At 32.4% G+C, this 19,021-nt stretch overlaps 2 protein-coding genes across 2 annotated transcripts in view; one reads left to right on the forward strand and one right to left on the reverse strand.

Annotated features, from left to right (window-relative positions):
- Positions 1–19,021, forward strand: part of LOC127728939 (uncharacterized) — a 667,964-nt gene that overhangs the window by 241,100 nt on the left and 407,843 nt on the right. The window lies entirely within an intron of this gene.
- The window catches only part of LOC127729666 (uncharacterized), a 306,784-nt gene continuing 303,158 nt past the window's right edge, over positions 15,396–19,021 (reverse strand). Inside the window, exon 19 of the mRNA XM_052237520.1 lies at positions 15,396–18,031. Coding sequence (XP_052093480.1) covers positions 17,080–18,031 — 952 coding nt within the window. The 3' untranslated portion in view covers positions 15,396–17,079. The remainder of the gene's footprint in view (positions 18,032–19,021) is intronic.

Below are 19,021 nucleotides of genomic sequence, written 5' to 3' on the forward strand. Positions count from 1 at the left end.
GCAAAAGTTAAAAGGTGTATATTTTATTCCATTTTGGGTGTTTTTTGTTGAGGTCAACATGGCTTGCTCAATTTTTTCTAGTTCTGGAGTTCCTTAAGTTGAATACAGAGTCCTCGGATGGGGATCCCTCTTGGGATTTGTGGCACTTTTTCAACCCCACCTTTGCTTATTAAAGTCATTGTCATTTATGCAGTACTGTTATAATTGTTAAGATGTAAGTTGCATTTTAAATTAATTTCTGAATAAATGACATTTTACTCAACTTGTGATTTATTAACAGCAAACATAGCTCAGACTCTTTGATCTAGGTCATTTATACAAGGTTTTATCGTTGTTGTCTGTGTCTAGGAACATTAGCTGACAAATAACATTTATTGTAAATGAAAGACTTTTTGGCTGAAATTTCCGATAATGTTGATTCTATTAATGCCATGTGTGTAAGAAGGCATTTCTTTGTTTAAGTATATCAGCATGAGGTCATGGACTGCATGTTCAATGCATGATCATCTAATCACATCATCTGATTGGTCAGTTCTTGAGATCGGTAATTAATATCAAATTTCTACATGTGCTCGGAAATGCGGTCATTCGCCTTTGTTTTGGGAGAGAGAAAAGATAGTTTTTGAATTTTATCTGAAAACCCTCCCATTTTCCTCCCTTTTTAGCGTTATTATATAGGACATTTATTTTTCTTTAAACATCAATAAAGGACAATATTCATTGTAGTGTTTATATACTTTGTATATATATATGTTGGTGAGTTAATTTTTTTCAACTTACTTTTATTTTTGTCATTTTTATGATGTTTATTATGTCAGGGTGTGGCACTTTTTCAACCCCACCTTTGCGTATTAAAGTCATTGTCATTTATTCAGTACTATTATAATTGTTAATATGTAAGTTGCATTTTAAATTAATTTCTGAATAAATGACATTTTACTCAACTTGTGTTTTATTAACAGCAAACATAGCTCAGACTCTTTGATCTAGGTCATTTATACAAGGTTTTCTCGTTGTTATTTGTGTCTAGGAACATTAGCTGACAAAAATATTATTCTCTTGTTTTCCTTCTGTTTTGATACATAGTGCATGTAGATAAAACCATCGATGTATGATACGACTAAGTTTGTAAGATCTACCTTTTTAAAAATCTTTCTTTCTGGTGTTTGGTCTGATAGCTGTAATATATTCATTTACAGGCCTGTCACATATAGTTAATTTTAGGGGAAATAATATTGGAATATTGTAACGTGATCTGGGATTATTCGTCCACCAACCGTAACAAATTTTATGTCTCGGTTGATGCCAATGTTTGTCAATGTTTCCTGGCTCTAAACAGCAAACAACCTTTCACGTCAGTATTCCCAGATTTTTAAAACATTTCTCCATGTCCACAAAAACGCCTTTACGTTGTCACGTGAACGACGATACCTTTTTAATCTTTAAACTGAAGAGTTCCAACGTGATGGATGGACAAAAAAAAAAAACACCGGAAAATGCGACACAAACAAATGTTAATGCCTAAATATATTGCAAATTCTAGAAAACATATTTTCAAAAATGAAGTTCAGATAAATATACTTTACTATAAGTGAAACACCTTGCTTATTTGAAGGGTTTTAAAAACCATTGGATAAATGCCTCTGCTAGTTGACGTTTTGTGCCAGATGGTTATACCAAGTAAGTAGTCAGCATATCGGTGTTGACATGCAATATCAATGATACGGTCATTTTTTTGGGGGAAACAATATTGGTTCCTATATTTTGAGTTATTCGAACGTTTTTTTTTCTACCCACAGGCACAGGTTGTGGTCACATTAATTTGTAATGTATTTGGGTTGCTCATTTAATATTGTCAATATAACGAAACTACAAACAACTGTCATACAAGTGGGAGGTTTAGTTATCTATAAGACTAGGTAAACCCATCATTTTCTTTGGAAGATGCCTATACCAAGTCAGGAATATGGCATTTGTTTTTTACTTGTTCAAGTGTTTTATCGCGATTGATTTTGTCAGTTTTGATGGACTTCCCCTTTTTTAATTTGCCTTGAAGTTCGGTATTTTTGTTATACGTTTTTGCAACAGTCTTCTTTTGTACAATTATTCGAATTTTTAGTTCTCAATCCATTACATCTTCGTATTCAATTTGGCCTTCTAGCTGTTTTGATTCGAGTGCCACTGATGAGTCTAATATAGACGGAACGCATGTTAGGCGTAAAAAAATATAACTCTGATATTTTCTTATGAGCTTTTATTTAGTTTCTCTATACTATGTTACTTACAGTTATAAGTGAGGAAAAAACTAGCTTATTAAGTTACAGCAAGAAAGATATATATATATATATATATATGTTTTATAAAAAACTGTATTATTCAAATGGAAACTTATTAACCTTTAAAATCTTTAAATAATGAACTATATTTCGCACCAATTTTTTTGTCAAAACGTTGCTCTTGTAAATTGTAATATAAATATCCAATCATCAAGGTAACGATATAGATTAATTTATAGTTAAACTACATGACACAAGCAGCACTTCAAGAGTAGCAGCCTCTATTTCAGGGAGTTTAAAAAATAAACTTTTACAATGCATTTTAATAATTCATAAATAACCGTCAGAAATATGGCAATAATTTCTGTACTAGCTAATATCTATGTATGATTATGATTTTTTAAATGTTAACTTGTGAATATTTTGAAAATTCGTCACTTGACTTTTTATAAAAAAAAAACATAGTTTTAATTAAATCATCCAGATTCCACAGAGTAAAAGTTTAATTTTTACCATTTCTGTTATTCTTTTGAAAAAGAGGAAGGAATGTCTCGGTCTTATTATTCTTACATATATATATAGTTGTATATCAATTTCATGTTTTCCCCTTGATTTTGGTGATGTAATTATAAAATAGGGCGAGGTTGTATGATAGCCAATGAGATAACTGTCCAAATAGTTCTAATGACTTTGAATTAAGCAATTATAAATCACCGTACGGTCTTCAACAATAAGCAAAACTCATACCGTATAATCAGCTATAACAGGCCTCAACTTAAGTATCAATACTTACACATCCAACAGATTTAGAGATTTAGAATGCCATAAACATTCTAAGAGAAGCATGACCTAAGACTATTTTATTAATTTGTTTAATTTTAGTTTTAGTCTGGTGATATTACGGGAGATACCCAAGTTGCCAAAAATAAACCAAAATGAAAACAATAAGCACTGATTCGTTTTTAAATGCTGTGATTGTAGGTTTTTCGTTCAATGTTTTTGTAATGGATTTGCCATCCACATCTGTTGTGATTCTGTTTTTCAATGCATGAGATATCCCTAATGTGAGCACTTAATAAAAATACAGACGTATTTTCTCATCTATTAACTCCGAATGAATTATGTCCATTTTGTCACCTCGAACATGTGAACCTTGTTTTGGCGCAAATGAAATACTGCATTTTGTTTTTTTTTTCAAATGACTCAAAAGCAATGTGCCCGATAGACTTGGGACCAAACTGTGACCTGCTTTCAAACAGTCGTCGTATCACTTGTTATAATCACATCACACTCCCGTTTAGTGTGGAACGAGTGGAAAATATATAAGAGGCCTTAACAAAACAAGAATATCCGGTTTTATTATGTTAAAACATGAGGTCGCGAAGTCTTAGTTAAAATTGATCTTAACATTTTCAGAAAAATTATCTAGAACTTTCTTGCTTTTGGTGTTCTCATACACTTTGGTTTTTGCTTCTCAAATAATTACTTTGATACTTTGGCAATGATAAAAAGCATAAGCGATATGATACAATACAATTAATATTTGATAAAAAATAATGGTAAAATAGAACATAAACATGGTAAATATTAGTGGCAAAAACAATACAAAACTAAGGAGTAAAATATCAAGTTTACACATAGCGTATTTGCATGTGCAGGTTATTAACCGCAATATTTCCTTCAACGCGTCAGGTATTTTTTTCATAACTAGTAACACTTGAAAAGACTTTATGAGGAACAGGAAATGAAACAAGTTAATCGAAAGATGGGGGAAATAACTTGTAAATAATCAAAATATAGCAAACATACTTTTAAAATAATCTTTAACCTTGACGACACGTAAGTGAAATCAATTTCACTTGGCTAATTTTATCTGAGAGCCACCTTCTTCTTACACTTATACCTATATTCAAATTTGATAATTTCAAAATATAAAAAAAAAATTATATAAACCATGAGATTTACCCATCACATATCAACTTAAAATAATTATAGTTGTTTTGCCTAAAAATGCCAAATATTTGCATATTTCAACATTTTTGTTTTAACCTTAAAAAGGTAATTTCAAATGATGAAAGATACGTTGCTCATTATCAAACCAAAGACTCTAAATATAAAAATACACAGTAAAGTGCTACATGTATGATACATATTGATGGATACATGGCTTTTTCGATATCAGCCCGGGTATCATCCCGAGAGTCTATATCAGCCCGATATTATGATACCCGGGCCGATATGGAAAAGAATAATGTGTTTGTCTTTTTATCATATATTACCGATGTATGAGGGCACCCAGGCTGATAACCACATATCAGCCCGACCACGTGACGTCACATAGTACTGATAAGGGTTATCCGCCTGGGTTTGAAAGTATGGCTAGTTTACTTCCGCTCGTTACACATATGCAAAAACTGTCATATAAATGCAAAGTATATGATGAAATAAAATACATATTTGATTAAAACAATATTGGTAAAACAGAATGCAAAGCGTTACTATAACTGGCAAAGACAATACAAACATAAAAAGTTAAATGACAAATCAACAAATAAACGTTTTTACTTGAAGGGATAAAACTCAAGTGTGTACTAATTTTCCAGAACTAGTTTTTGTTTATTTAAAGAAAGGGTAATTTCTATACTACTCAAACTTATAGACATTTCAATGATTATTATATACAATAAGACTCAAACATCAAAACATCAACCTTAAAAACTGCGTTTGTAAAATACTAACATATACAAATAAAAAAACTTGGCCATTCAGATTGGCAAAGACTTTACACGCATAAAGTATTAAATATCAAATAAACAAAACACCTGACGTATTTACATAAAGGGACAACACTTAATTGTGCAATTCTTTTCTGAACTCTTTGGTTTTTAAGCATCAGATATTTTTTTGTAAAAACTAGAAATACTTCGAAAAAACATATATGTTGAACCTTAAATGAACCAAGATGTTGAACACCCCAAGATATGTTCCATTATAATCGAATGATGGGGGAAACCAAGCTCAAGCCAATTTTTCATAGAAATAATTTGTAAATATTTAAACAATAAGAAAAGAACTATTCACATAATATCAAACCTTGATGACACTTAAGTTAAATTCATGTCATAAGGCTAATTGTATCTGAGTACTTCCTTTTTTTCCGTTTGAGTTATCATTTGATTTAAACATTTAAAAAAAAGAAAAAAACAAAATGCTTGATGCAGTTTGTCTTGACATATCAACTTCAAATAAATCAAAATAATCCTGTGCTCATAACTATAAGTGGCAACGTCAATACAATAAAAAAAAAGAAATGGTAAACTATCAAATAATCAAATAAACGTATTTACAAAACGACACTTAATTTAATAGTGCAATATTTTCCCAACTCGTTCCTTTAAAGCGTCAGGTAACTTCTCAAAACCATTTGGATTTCGAAAGACATATCAGTGATTATTATTTACAACATATTAAAACATCAACCTTGGAAACTAAGTCTGTAAAATACTAACATATACAAATATAAAAACTTGGCTATTCAGATTGGCAAAGAATTTACAAGCATAAAGTGTAAAAGATCAAATAAAAAAAAAATGACGTTTTGACATAACGGGACAAAACCTAATTGTGCAATTCTTTTCTGAACTCTTTGTGTTTTACTCGTCAGATAATCTTTCAAATCTAGAAATACTTTGAGAGACAATATACGTGGAACCTTAAATGAACCAAGATGTTGAACACCCCAAACTATGTTCCAGTATAATCGAATGCTGTGGGAAACCATGCCCACGCAAAATTTTAAAAGAAATAATTTGTAAATATTGAAGAGAGAGGCGATGGGTCTGCGGACACTTAGCCGCGACTCTCTTTCAACGTCCTTTCGTTTATCTGAGCAATTCTTTGTTCCCTCACATCGAGTTATTATTTAATTTGTAAATAAGAAAAAAAGAAAAAACAAATGCTATATGCGATTTGTCTTGACATATCTACTGCAAATAATAATCGTAAACTCATTGTTTTACCTCATAATGCGTAATATTGGTACAGTTCAACATTTTTCTTTAAATCGTAAAAATTTCATTACAAAAGATGGGAGGTACGTTGACCATGATACAAATAAAGACTCGAACGATACATATACACATTAATACAGATGCCCTGGAATGCATTGCAAGAAATAAACAAGTAAAACTGTGAGCTATTGCTCACTGATGATACCCCCGCCGAAATATTTCGGTAAACAGAAAGTTGTTGAGTGATGAATCTGAAAACGCATCTTGTGGAGAGTTGTCTCATTGGCAATCATACCACGTCTTCTTACTTTTATATTCAAGGCATAAAATAATGACCCGAGTAAGTTCATTATTTTTCCTGATTATTGTGACAGCGATATTTTCCTCTTTGTTTTATTTCGTGGAAATTCAAACTTTATCTAAAAGCAAGCGACTATTGTTCTCGAAATTGTTAGCTTACATGTAGAGAAGTTAGTCCGTTTTAATCCTAGTATTGTCCATTTCTTGTTATCATATATATGTTTTTTAATTGTATTATTTGTTTGAATCATTAAGTGACAAATTTCATTATTACATGTAGTTATGATTAAGTAAGATTACGTAATTCATATTAGATCGTTTCTATGCCAATGGTCAGTTGGATACCAGCGGTCAAGCTGTACGGACGCCGTGCATTTACAGTGACATTCATTGTGTTTAGTATAGAACATTTATTGGAATTACCATTTGTTTTATCTTTTCGGAATATTACCGTTGAACTTTTATTGTAATTAATGTATTGCACTATTGGAGAAGTTATATATAAACCATCGTAAAGCTTAACTTAGTTTTGTTGACTTTAGACAGTGACTTTCCCCCAGAACTCTAAATATAACAGGAACGAAGAAAACCCCTGTTATAAATTGTTGGAGGTACCCGGGCAGTTTGCTTAGTGTCACACTTGTTAGACAAACTGTACACAAGATCATACCTACGCTCTACAACTGTATAATGGATTAAAAATTGAGACACAGATTTAATTGGTGGTGTACACCTGATCTTAGAAAGGAGTGCAATATGAACAATCAGTCATTTTTCGTAGAAAACGGTTACAATCCAGAATGTTCGAATTTTCTTCGTGTCATCAATTCAAATATCGATAAAACTGTGAGATGTTTCCGCTGTGGACAAATAGGACATTTTTATAAACAATGTTGTGCAGAAATCAGAATAAAATCAAAGAAAAAGCTAGACAGAGATTTCGAAAGACTTTCCTTATTTATACAGCATAAAACTTGTGAGAATTTTCCTTTCTTCATCTTGGACGATGCAGAATTTCGTAAAGCAACAAGGACAAATTCAATTCTACATTTCCATGTAAATTTACTTCAAACGAATCAAACCCAAATTTTGAAAGAAAAAGTGAAACTTGAATCAGTCGTTGATTTAATAAAAGACCAATTGAAAGAAAACAGAAAATCGCTCAGACAGGAAATCGAGTTTCTTAAGCAAGAGAACAAAACATTAAAAACCAAGCTCCAGAAAGCAATTTCTAAAAGCACAGAACTCTCGCGAGAAATAGAATTTCGGAATCTTTAAAACGATAAATTGGAGAGAACAATCGGAACGCTCTACTTCAAAATATCAGGCTTAGACGTATCAGAACTAGCAAACCAAAAGAAGATAAAAGATTTAACCACTAGTTGCAGGAAATTAGAAACGGAAATTAACGCTTTAAGAAATGACTCTTGTGACTGCAAAATTCGAAATCAATCGCGGTCAAGACAGAATCAATATGAAGGACAAAATGTAAACCACGATCCATCCCGTGGAAGAAGAAGGCAGTATTCTTATTAGACTCTGGGACAGAGTCTTTTTCAAGTCGGAGGGAATTTGTGACAGCGATATTTTCCTCTTTGTTTTATTTCGTGGAAATTCAAACTTTATCTAAAAGCAAGCGACTATTGTTCTCGAAATTGTTAGCTTACATGTAGAGAAGTTAGTCCGTTTTAATCCTAGCATTGTCCATTCCTTGTTATCATATATATGTTTTTTAATTGTATTATTTGTTTGAATCATTAAGTGACAAATTTCATTATTACATGTAGTTATGATTAAGTAAGATTACGTAATTCATATTAGATCGTTTCTATGCCAATGGTCAGTTGGATACCAGCGGTCAAGCTGTACGGACGCCGTGCATTTACAGTGACATTCATTGTGTTTAGTATAGAACATTTATTGGAATTACCATTTGTTTTATCTTTTCGGAATATTACCGTTGAACTTTTATTGTAATTAATGTATTGCACTATTGGAGAAGTTATATATAAACCATCGTAAAGCTTAACTTAGTTTTGTTGACTTTAGACAGTGACTTTCCCCCAGAACTCTAAATATAACAGAAACGAAGAAAACCCCTGTTATATTATAATGCAAACTACAGTTTGTTGAAATATCTAATTCATTTGAGATCATTTGATATTTCCAATTGAATGTTACTGTACAATTTTCCATGTTTGATATTCTATAAAGGTTTAAGACAGAAATAATACTTTCCTCCGTTTATAAGACTGAAATAAAAAAACAAAAACAAAAAAACAAATAAAAAAAAACCGCAGAGTTTAATTTTCGAAACACTTACTAGTAATCTGAAGGTTTGTTAATTCATCGCTACAAAATGGACGTTATGTGAGATAAAATTAATAACGCAAAACTGTTCATTACATTCATTTAACAAGCCGAATTGTATCACATTTAAGTGTCGGATCATAAAAAAAAAACAACAAAGGTTTAAAATCTTGTTTATTCACGCCGTATTGAACCCCCAAGGGTGACTATGAAATAGAAATATGTTCACTTAGGTCTTCTACCGACCGGCAATAAAACCATTGACAAAGTGGGACGTCCGTTTGGCAGTGCGGGATGTACAAGCACGCAACCCCGTCTGGTCAGAATGGGGACGTTAAATCCGGTGCCTCGTCTAAAGAGAATGTTACGTTCTTTCCTTTTTGGAACCCTTGTAACAACTCTTTAAGGGTCAGTATGTGGCCTGTTGCAAGGCAAAATTTCTTTCCTTATCCATATACCCTCATTTTCCAGTAGCAACCCAAATTTTCCCGACCTTCATCCCGGACGGCCTTTAGAACAGGACCTACCTATTGTACTTATTGTTAATTTGTTCTAGTCCTAAGACATATTTGCCACTGGACGTTAAGCAACCAATAATCAATCAATTAAACCATTTTGAAAATCGTTCTATGACCTATTGATGTTTTTTTTTTCTATGTTACATGTGCATTACGATTTTGTGATGTTTGTGTCATTTCGTGATTTTTACAATATATACCTTTGTAAAATATTTTATCCTGATTCTCATTTTTTTTTAAGAAAAAAAAATACTATTGCTAGGGTCAAGGGAGAAAAACAATTGTGCTGAATAATTCGTATGAAATATTATTTTTGGACGGTAAATAAGTCAGATAATGCATATTTTAAGGTTTGTCGTATAACACACTTTCGGGTATTAGGATTACCTAAAAAAAAAAAGACCTCCCTACGGTTGGTTTTTCCTTTGCTCAATCTGGACACCCCTCGGTGTGTTATACGACAAGAAAACCTTAAAATGCATTATCTATAACTAAATAACCGATTGTTTGAATTTGCCGATGTATTTGATATGTTTATGACCTTCTTAATCATTCAATGATGAGATTTATAATGAAGTAAACTTGGGAAGTTTAATATTATTTTTAACAAGCTTTTAACTTCGTCATAATCTTTTTGTGGTACGGATGTGTATCTGAAATTCATTAGATACGTCCTGTACTATTGGTTTTAACTGCATCATGAATAAATACTGACACCTAGTTAGTTCATAAAATCAGGCTTTATAACCCAAATCTTATCATAATAAATTTATTCAAATTTATATGTCTTATTAAATATATTGAAGCTTGAAATGAGACCTATTTCAGCTTCCTGATAATGCGTGATATATTTTCCACTGGACGACAAATATTTTCGATTTCAATCCTTTCAGAAGATTATTGATCTGCCATTCCCTATTAGACCTTTTCAACATCTCTCGACACCTACAGTTGAGAACGACTACGACAGGTAAAATGTGAGGGGTCGTCTCAAAAATTAAAAAAGTGAGATCATTATTGATTTTATTGCTTTCATTGACAATGATACAACTTTCCTACAGAGTCCAAATGACATGGATTTTTTAATTTATTATAAAGAAAATTATGTACTTTCAGTCACATTTCATCTTTTTAGACGTTGAGCTTCTAGCTGTCCTGGTGGAATTTGGAAAATGAAAAGAACAAAGCATGTTTTATTGTAGTGAATATTTAATTAAACAATGTTTTATGTCTGTTGACAAGGGCGGCACATGTTTCCACAATGTCTGTTAGTTTTGGCCTTGGGTGCCTCCATAATGTACTCAATACTTTGTATCTTTTCAATTCACCAATTTGGTGTTCCACTTCAATTCTGTATTCACCAATCACTCGATTAAGTTTTCTGCTCTTTCTCTTCAAATGTTCTGGCTTACCATTAATTTGAGGTGTTGTAAATGGTGTAATTAAAGGATGACGATTTGGATAAATTTTGTCTCCAAGGAGAACACAGTCTTCCGGGAAATAAAGCGGACCAACTCTCCCTATTTGTTGCATCAACGTAAATTGTTGGGCATCATTCTGATGGCCCTGAAACCCACTTTCTACGTAGTAAATATACCCGGCATTGTCTACAACTACCTGTGTGTGTGTATGGCATGATAATGCCGATGGCCAGAATATTACAGTTCCTGTGGCTCAATTAGCGGACGATATATTTCTGTAGATGTTACGTCAATTGCTCCAACGGCGTCTCTAAGTTTTGGCCATGTACCCCGTTTGTCTCTCCATGCATTAACTGTTGGCCACTGAATAAAATGTTCCAAAGTCCGGCTAAATATAGGAATACATCTGTGAATCTCATTGTATATTGTTGCAACACTAACATTGAATATCAAAGAAAGGTTGTGATATGAAGGGTATGATCTGAGCCACATCATATACAGCATTGCTCTATTTACATGAGATAGCCTGTAATTTGGTCCGACGTCATTTGGAAACGCATTGTTCGTGCACCTCGCTAAGTTCAGCAGGCTTTCTGGAGTTTCTCTTGTAGCAAGATAAAAATAATATTTATGGGAGGAAAAGGCAGTAAAAACGTCTTTTCCGTCCCAAGTTTGTATCTGTCCATCACATATTCTGTGACGAATATCAAGTAATGGATCAGGTGGAGGTCGGATCACTGCCAGTATAATTTGCAGTACTTGGCTATAGAAGGCTGCAACATCCGGTGGAAGCCTATAAAAGACCTTTCTTTTGTTTCATCATTCATTGCAAACTGAAATTAATTAAAACATAAATAAAAATAAATAAATAAAATGTATATATATATATATATATAATACAGTGGCGGATCCAGAACTTTTCATAAGTACGCGGCTGTCTGAGCTAAAAAAAAAAAGGGGGGTGGGGGCGCACGCTCCAGTCATGCTTCAGTGATTCCCTATATAATCAAACAAATTTATCCCATAAAAGGGGGCAGGGCCCCAAGGGCACACCCTGGATCCGCCTATGTAATATATAATAGATAAATAAAACAGATTGCCTAGATATAAAGATTTATTTTTTTGTCAACACATTCAATGAAATTTTCAATTTTTATGTTCCAAACAAGACAGATTTATCCCTCCCCCTTTTTTTTGTGTTGAGTCGAGCACTCCTTTCTAGGTTGTGATTTTATAGTACACGTGGATTGTGTTAATCAACATGGCAGAGGTTAACGATGCAAGCGCTGGTAAGTTCACAATATATTTTATTATTTTAATGATACATAAATATTTATTTTTATAAAATCCGCATGACCAAACCATATGTTTCTACTTTGGCAAATAAGGGTTATACCCCCTTTTTTTGGAATTGTTCTTTGAAATCTTTTAAAAATGATCAAATATTTCATTGCATCCACATATTTTAAAGGAATAAAAACTGAACCTTCTCTTATCTTCGACTTTTGTGATTGATTTTTTTTATTGGGGACGGGGGATGCTGATTCTCATGTTTGAATAAATATATATATATATATAAGTAAATGCATTACCTCTCAAATTCTTCCTTCTCAAATTGGTTTCTTCTTAGCACGAAAATATGTTATAAAATTAGCAACGACTGTGTTGAGATTTTTGGAAATACAAGCATAATTATGCAACTCGTGTTAAAAATCGAGTACACCGGTTTTCTTCTTTTATTTTTCATGTTTATTTTTTAAATCTATTTTATTTTATTTAATATTCAATGATTTCTCTTTTATATGTTTTTTAAAATACGCATATATTTTTTTTGCAGCACCTACCATTCTTATGAAAAAGAAGAAAAGTGTTTTTGTCGGAAAAAGAGGTGCTTTTACTTCTTAAAGCATATCAAACTTATCCATGTTCATGGGATAAAATAATTGAGCACATGAAGGAAAACACTAACTCACTTCCTGAAGATGCCAAAAAAATGTATTCTGAAGCCTCTGTAAAACAGTTACGGAGTAGGCCGTCAACTAAATTTGGCAAACTCCTGACAAGTTCAACAGAAAAGATCAGCAATGATCAAATAAGGTAAGCTTATATATAATTACATTTAATAAATTTCTATTTCGGTGCACATCTATGTAACTTAATTTTCAGTATGCTTAAACGTAAGTAATTCTAATGCAAAAATATCGTTTATTTATTCAATTTTGTAGACAAATTATACACCCAAAGAATTATTGATATAAGATCATATGACTGAAGTAGTGAAATACAAATATCATAGCATGTACATGTACTCGATCAGTATAATTTAATGTTTTCGTATGGATAATGTCCACATTATTTATTTATTCATTTGTTTAAAATTATAGGGATGAGATTCTGAAGGTGAAGGAGATGGAGGAAAAACTTTAAAAAAAAGCCGAAGGCACCCGTCAAAGAAAATGACATCAGAGATAAAATCGTAAATAGTTTGTCATCTGATGATGAAATGCCGGGAATTTTGCATAAACGTTCAGCTACCGCAGCTGATCCTGCTCCCAAACAACCAACTGTCGTAGCTAAACCAGATGAAGCAGCTAGACCGGCCCTCCAACAATTGGATGCCATCGCTGGACCTGCTCCACAACAACCAGATGCCGTAGCTAGACCTGCCCTCCAACAACTGGATGCCGTCGCTGGACCAGCTCCTCGTCAACCAGAAGCCGCCGTAGTTGAGCAGATAGAAGATAGGGCTGATGAATTGGCTCATCCTAATGTTGTTCGGCCACAAAAAATGAAAGCGAAAAAGCGGTCAATAATGGATCTTATTCGTGAAAACCAACAGGAATATAATAAATTTATAACAAAAAAATGCCCAAACTGTTAAAGGCCCTTGGTGTATCTTCCGGTTCTGATTCCAATTAAAATCATAAAAAGTTATTATTATGTTTTCTTGCTATTTTGTGCCTTCTGCAGTAGGTATTGACTCCCATAAAATACACATTTAGATTTAATGCATGTTTTTCATTATGGTATGATCCCCCTTTTACAAAGAAAAAGGGATAAAAAAAATATAAAGAAAATTAAAAAAAACAGGGATCGTTGATCGACTAAAATGGAATCGAATATGAAGGCGAAGCATACTGTAAATTGTCATATCATTAACTATAAATTCTACCGTATCAAAGACGTACAAATTACCAACATATTCAGGACTTGGTTCAGGCGCACATAACATGCGACGGGGTTTTCCTAGTCTGATTTGATCCAAAACCTCCCTTATGTATGGTCATAGATGAGATAAAAAAATCTTAAGTACGAAAAAAATTGAAAAAGGTACAAAACCAAAACTATGTACCGGAAATTGGATATAGAGAAACAAATTTCGACCCGGTGAAAACAAAACAAAATATAGCAATGACAGTGTATAAATAAAATCGACGAAATTTGATCAACTTCTTGTAAGAAACCCAAAGGTCATTTTCAGGAACGGGGGAAGGACACTACGACGAAGGGACAAGGTATGTTGTTTTTCGGGTCCAAAAAGATTTTGCAATGTCAACAAGCTCAATAGTATAAACTAACAACTTGAAATATAAATTAAATTCCATACGCAGGTATGTACAAAAAAAAATGCACTGCTTAAATGTTGTAACATTGAAAAGAGGAGTCAATTATATTTTTTTTCAAAATTCATCAAGGAAAAACATCAACTCTAACAAGATATCTTGAAGCGGAGAAGTCCGTCGTTGAAAAAAAAAATAGATGTGATATTTTCCTTCGACCTTAACAATCATTATGTCATTATCCCTCCAGAAATTGAATATGTACATCAACTAAGGTGAAGATCGGTTAAAAAACACCAAGTTGGTCGTGTTCACAAGTGTGATACGGACGGACGGACAGTTCAGTAATTATTTTTCATAAATTTAAAAAAATTTCATAAAACCTATTACACCAACAAATTAATCGTTATTGGCATGCGGCAAATATTTGGTGAAAGACTCACATAATCATAAAATTGAAGGGATGCAGAATGATTGTAGTAATTTTTTTAGTCAATTCAACATGAAATGTCGTGTATATACATACAAAATAAGAAGATTATATGACAGAGACATATATTTATTTATTCATTTGGTTGATATATTTTCTGAAGCTATATAGTCAAGACAGTATATAACCGCCAATCCAATATGTTACGCAATGATAATCCTGATGGTTTTTGTCTTTGAGACGACCTATCCATTTTACCTGTAAACTGTAGGTGTCATTAGTCGGTGTCGAGAGATATTGAAAAGGTCTATTTGAAGATAATTAATATTCAGTCTGTTTCCCCTTCGCCTCCTTTATCATTGAATACTATATTATTGATCAGAAACTTTAAATTGTTATTTTTTGGCAGCTCTGTTTATTTTTCTGTTAATTAAATCTTCCCTGTTTACATGATACAGTAAAGATATTCCTGCCTTATCTCTATAAGATCTTCATTGGAATACAGAATTTTTTATGCGAATTGATCATCCGTACTGATCATGCTGATGTTACGAAAATGAAATTCAAAGATAGTTTGCAAATATGTTTTTATAAATAAATTTGAAAATATGTAGATTGACATAAAAAAAACCTAGAGAATTCACAATTACAGGATAGTTCCACAGTCTAATAATAAATGATCTAGTTCATTGTTCACTTTTCAACTAGAATATTGAAATATAAACTATTTCGTTATTCATTAACTTTACTATTCATTATTTAATTTTGAAAAATGAAAAATGGACGTTTTTCAGCGCCCTGTCTAAGCAGGAATTTATTAGACTTCTAAGCAAATGTGCGCATTTCAATTAGAATACGTATAACTCGTGCGCACAAGTTAGTAACTCGTGCACACAAGTTGTGTTACTCGAGCGCACGAGTTGTAATTTTATTTTTGCATGTCACTCCAAGACTTCCGTATTACGTTTATATGATATTTCAATAAAATAAAAAAAAAAACATTTTGATTTAAAAACTGTTTACATAGCATATACATCGTTAATATAAATGGTAAATACAACACACACAAAAAAAAAAACCCCTACAAATTGTGAAAATATAAAAAAAAAATAAACGTAACTATTTACATGAACATGACGAAGGGAAATACTTAATTGTACAATATTTCTCGAACTCTTTTCGTTAAAGCGTCAGATTCTTCCCCAAAAAATTTAAACTTAGAAAGACATTAATAATGATTATTATTTAAAAAAAGACTAGCTCATGAAAACATCAACCTTGGAAACTAAGTCTGTAAAATACTAAGTATATATAAAAATGTAGCCGTTCAGATTTAAAATACAGAAAAAAAAAATTAACCTTAGGTCAGGTTTAGGATTTTTTGTCAGATGTTCGGACTCCTTGGTTTTTTTCTTACGATACAGGGTAAAATATTTTGCCCCATAACACCCATTTTTCTTGTCATATAAGACTTCAATAAAAGGTCATTTACCAAAATTTAAGCAGATTCTAGATTTGTTTTCTTTCGATTTGAGACCCAAATAATACCAATACAAATATAAGGTAAAAGTCCGAGTCAGCCTTTTCCGCCATTTAAAAAAAATCAAATATCTCGAAAGGGAGCTCCATAACCTATCAATATTTTAAGCTTATTTTGTTCCTTAACAAAATTATACTCTTCTGACTTATAGTATCAATTTTAAATTCTAGATTTTTTTAATTTCACCTAAGCACATCCTTAAAATAAATATAGCACTTAAAATTTAAACTGTATAAACATATAAACTGATCGAAGAATTTTCCATGTGCATTAAAATCTTCAACCAGTTAAGACAATTAAACGCGTTAAAGAATGGAAAACCTAGAAAATCTAAACTGGGCAAACCAATAAAACAAACCTGTCTTAATTGGGGTATGGGTTTTGCTCGTTGTTGAAGTCCGTACGGTGAACTATATTTGTTTATCCACGGAAGAGATAAGACTTAAGGGTCTTTATATACTTAAAGTTCAATACCCTAAGTCAACTGTGCTGGAGATTGAGTTTGGGCTTGTAAATGATCCTAATAAAACGTGTTTCATAGTTGGTCGATTTGGAAGCGTTCAATCCGCATTGACCATGTTGACAGGAATATCTCATGTTTATTTTGCTCAGTACATACAATATATATACACATACATGTATAATCACACAATGATTCCTATGTATATGTCTGACATACATGTGTAATGTGTGGGAGAAACGACATTGTGTGTCTCACTCAAATACTTTAGGTTTAATTCTCTCATTATTTTTGTAAGTGTATACTTTTTTTTCTATTCCAATGACCACTTCATCTGACTCTTCCTGAAAACAAATACTTGAAAGACAATATCTATATGTGTCATTGTATGTCCCTGTTATAATTACCTCACTAGACTTTCCGTCGGGACATATCCTGTGAACTTTGAATTCGTTTACATTATCATCAAGACACAAAATAAGTACATAACCTTCATTGTCTATGGCAAGATGTTCTGCATTTGTTAGACCAGTATCGGTAAATGTAAATATTGTGTTACCATCTCTATCAATACAAATCAGTTTGTTCTCTGAACCGTCAATACAGTAAATACGTGTTGCCTTAGTATCATAGCACATATCTCTTGGTGTGAATCCTAACTCTATTTCCCTGTCTGTTGTCCCAGATATATCCGTCACTGTTATTCCTGAATGGTTACTGATATAAAGTTGATCATCAATGTATAACATTGAACAGAATGGGTAGTATAGAAGATCAAGTGTCAAGTCTACATGTTGAATCACCTGTCTTTGTCTTATATCAACTATTTCTATTGAGTTAATCGTTCCTAAAAAATGAATAGGTGATGACAGAACAACGACAGTATTTCTGTCTAATATTGCAATACTACGTGGTCTTCCACCTACGCTTATTTCATTTCGTTGCTTATCGCTGACTGAATATGTTTGTAACTTGTTACTATAAAACAAAGCAAACACTAATAATCCTCCCGGTAGTGCTTTTATATCAGCTATATTAGCAAAAACCTCGACTTTATTATTCAGTAGCATTTTATCGTTGGTAGATTGAAATGTGTGATGTTTTGTTGTTTTAGTTAATTTGTCATGCTTTAGATAACAATCATCACATAAAACGTTACTGCATTCATAACATCTGTACACAGGCATCTTCTCACAATAATGACATCTGAAATATACAGATAAAAGTTATTAAATGTTCACACTAAGACACAGCTAGGGGTAGCGAGATATCAACATTTTCCTAAATAAGCAATTTTACTCAATTTCAGACTAACGAAAAAACAAATATAGGTTAATTTCGAGAACGTACAGTCAGATAAAAATAGATTAGGCCGATTTTCTGAAAATCAATTGTTCAGGGGAGCAGAATTTTATCTTTGCCAAGATTTATCTCAGTAGCAGATGGTGTACCTTTTTGGCAATTATTATTCTTATAATTATTTTGTTGCATTACCTCCATATCCCCACTTTTTAGGAAAGGGGGTGGGGGGCATTTACAAGGCCATTGGCTTGTACTATGATGAGTATCACTTAAGTTTTCATCATTTGCTATGTTGAAGTGCTTGTTTTTCCTTTTTTCCATTTTCTCTCCTGCCGATTACTGCTACAGTATAAGTGATCGGTTTATTTAGGTTGCAAAACATTCTCCACCTTTTAATTTGAGTCTTATTATTTTACATCTACAAGTGGCGGATCCAGAAGTTTGCATAAGTGGGAGCCCACTGACTGCCTAAGAGGGGGCCAGCTCCAGTCATGCTTCAGTGATTCCCTATATAATCAACCAATTTTTTCCCACAAAAGGAGGGGGGCCGGGCACATCCCCTAAATTCGCCTCTGTCTACCTATCCTCAAACATTACTATATAACCTTTTCTATTTTTTTTTTTTTTTTTTCTTTTTTATTTAAATATTTACTATTTTTTTAAACGATAAAAAAAAGATTGTTCTCATATTTCAGACTGTTATCCCTTCCTCCCACATCCAGTTGGTTGAGTCAAGGGAATTCTAGTAGAGAGGAGTTTTTAGATAGAAAAGGGTGGGACTTACTTGTCTAAAAAAATAGTACAGCGGTCATCGACTGGAAATTTAACCACTGTTCCATTCATATGTGTTTTCATAAACGATCAATGGTGATGATAAATGATTGAACCGCTTCA

This window comes from Mytilus californianus, unplaced genomic scaffold, assembly GCF_021869535.1.
Source record: "Mytilus californianus isolate M0D057914Y unplaced genomic scaffold, xbMytCali1.0.p SCAF_2, whole genome shotgun sequence".
Lineage (NCBI taxonomy): Eukaryota > Metazoa > Mollusca > Bivalvia > Mytilida > Mytilidae > Mytilus > Mytilus californianus.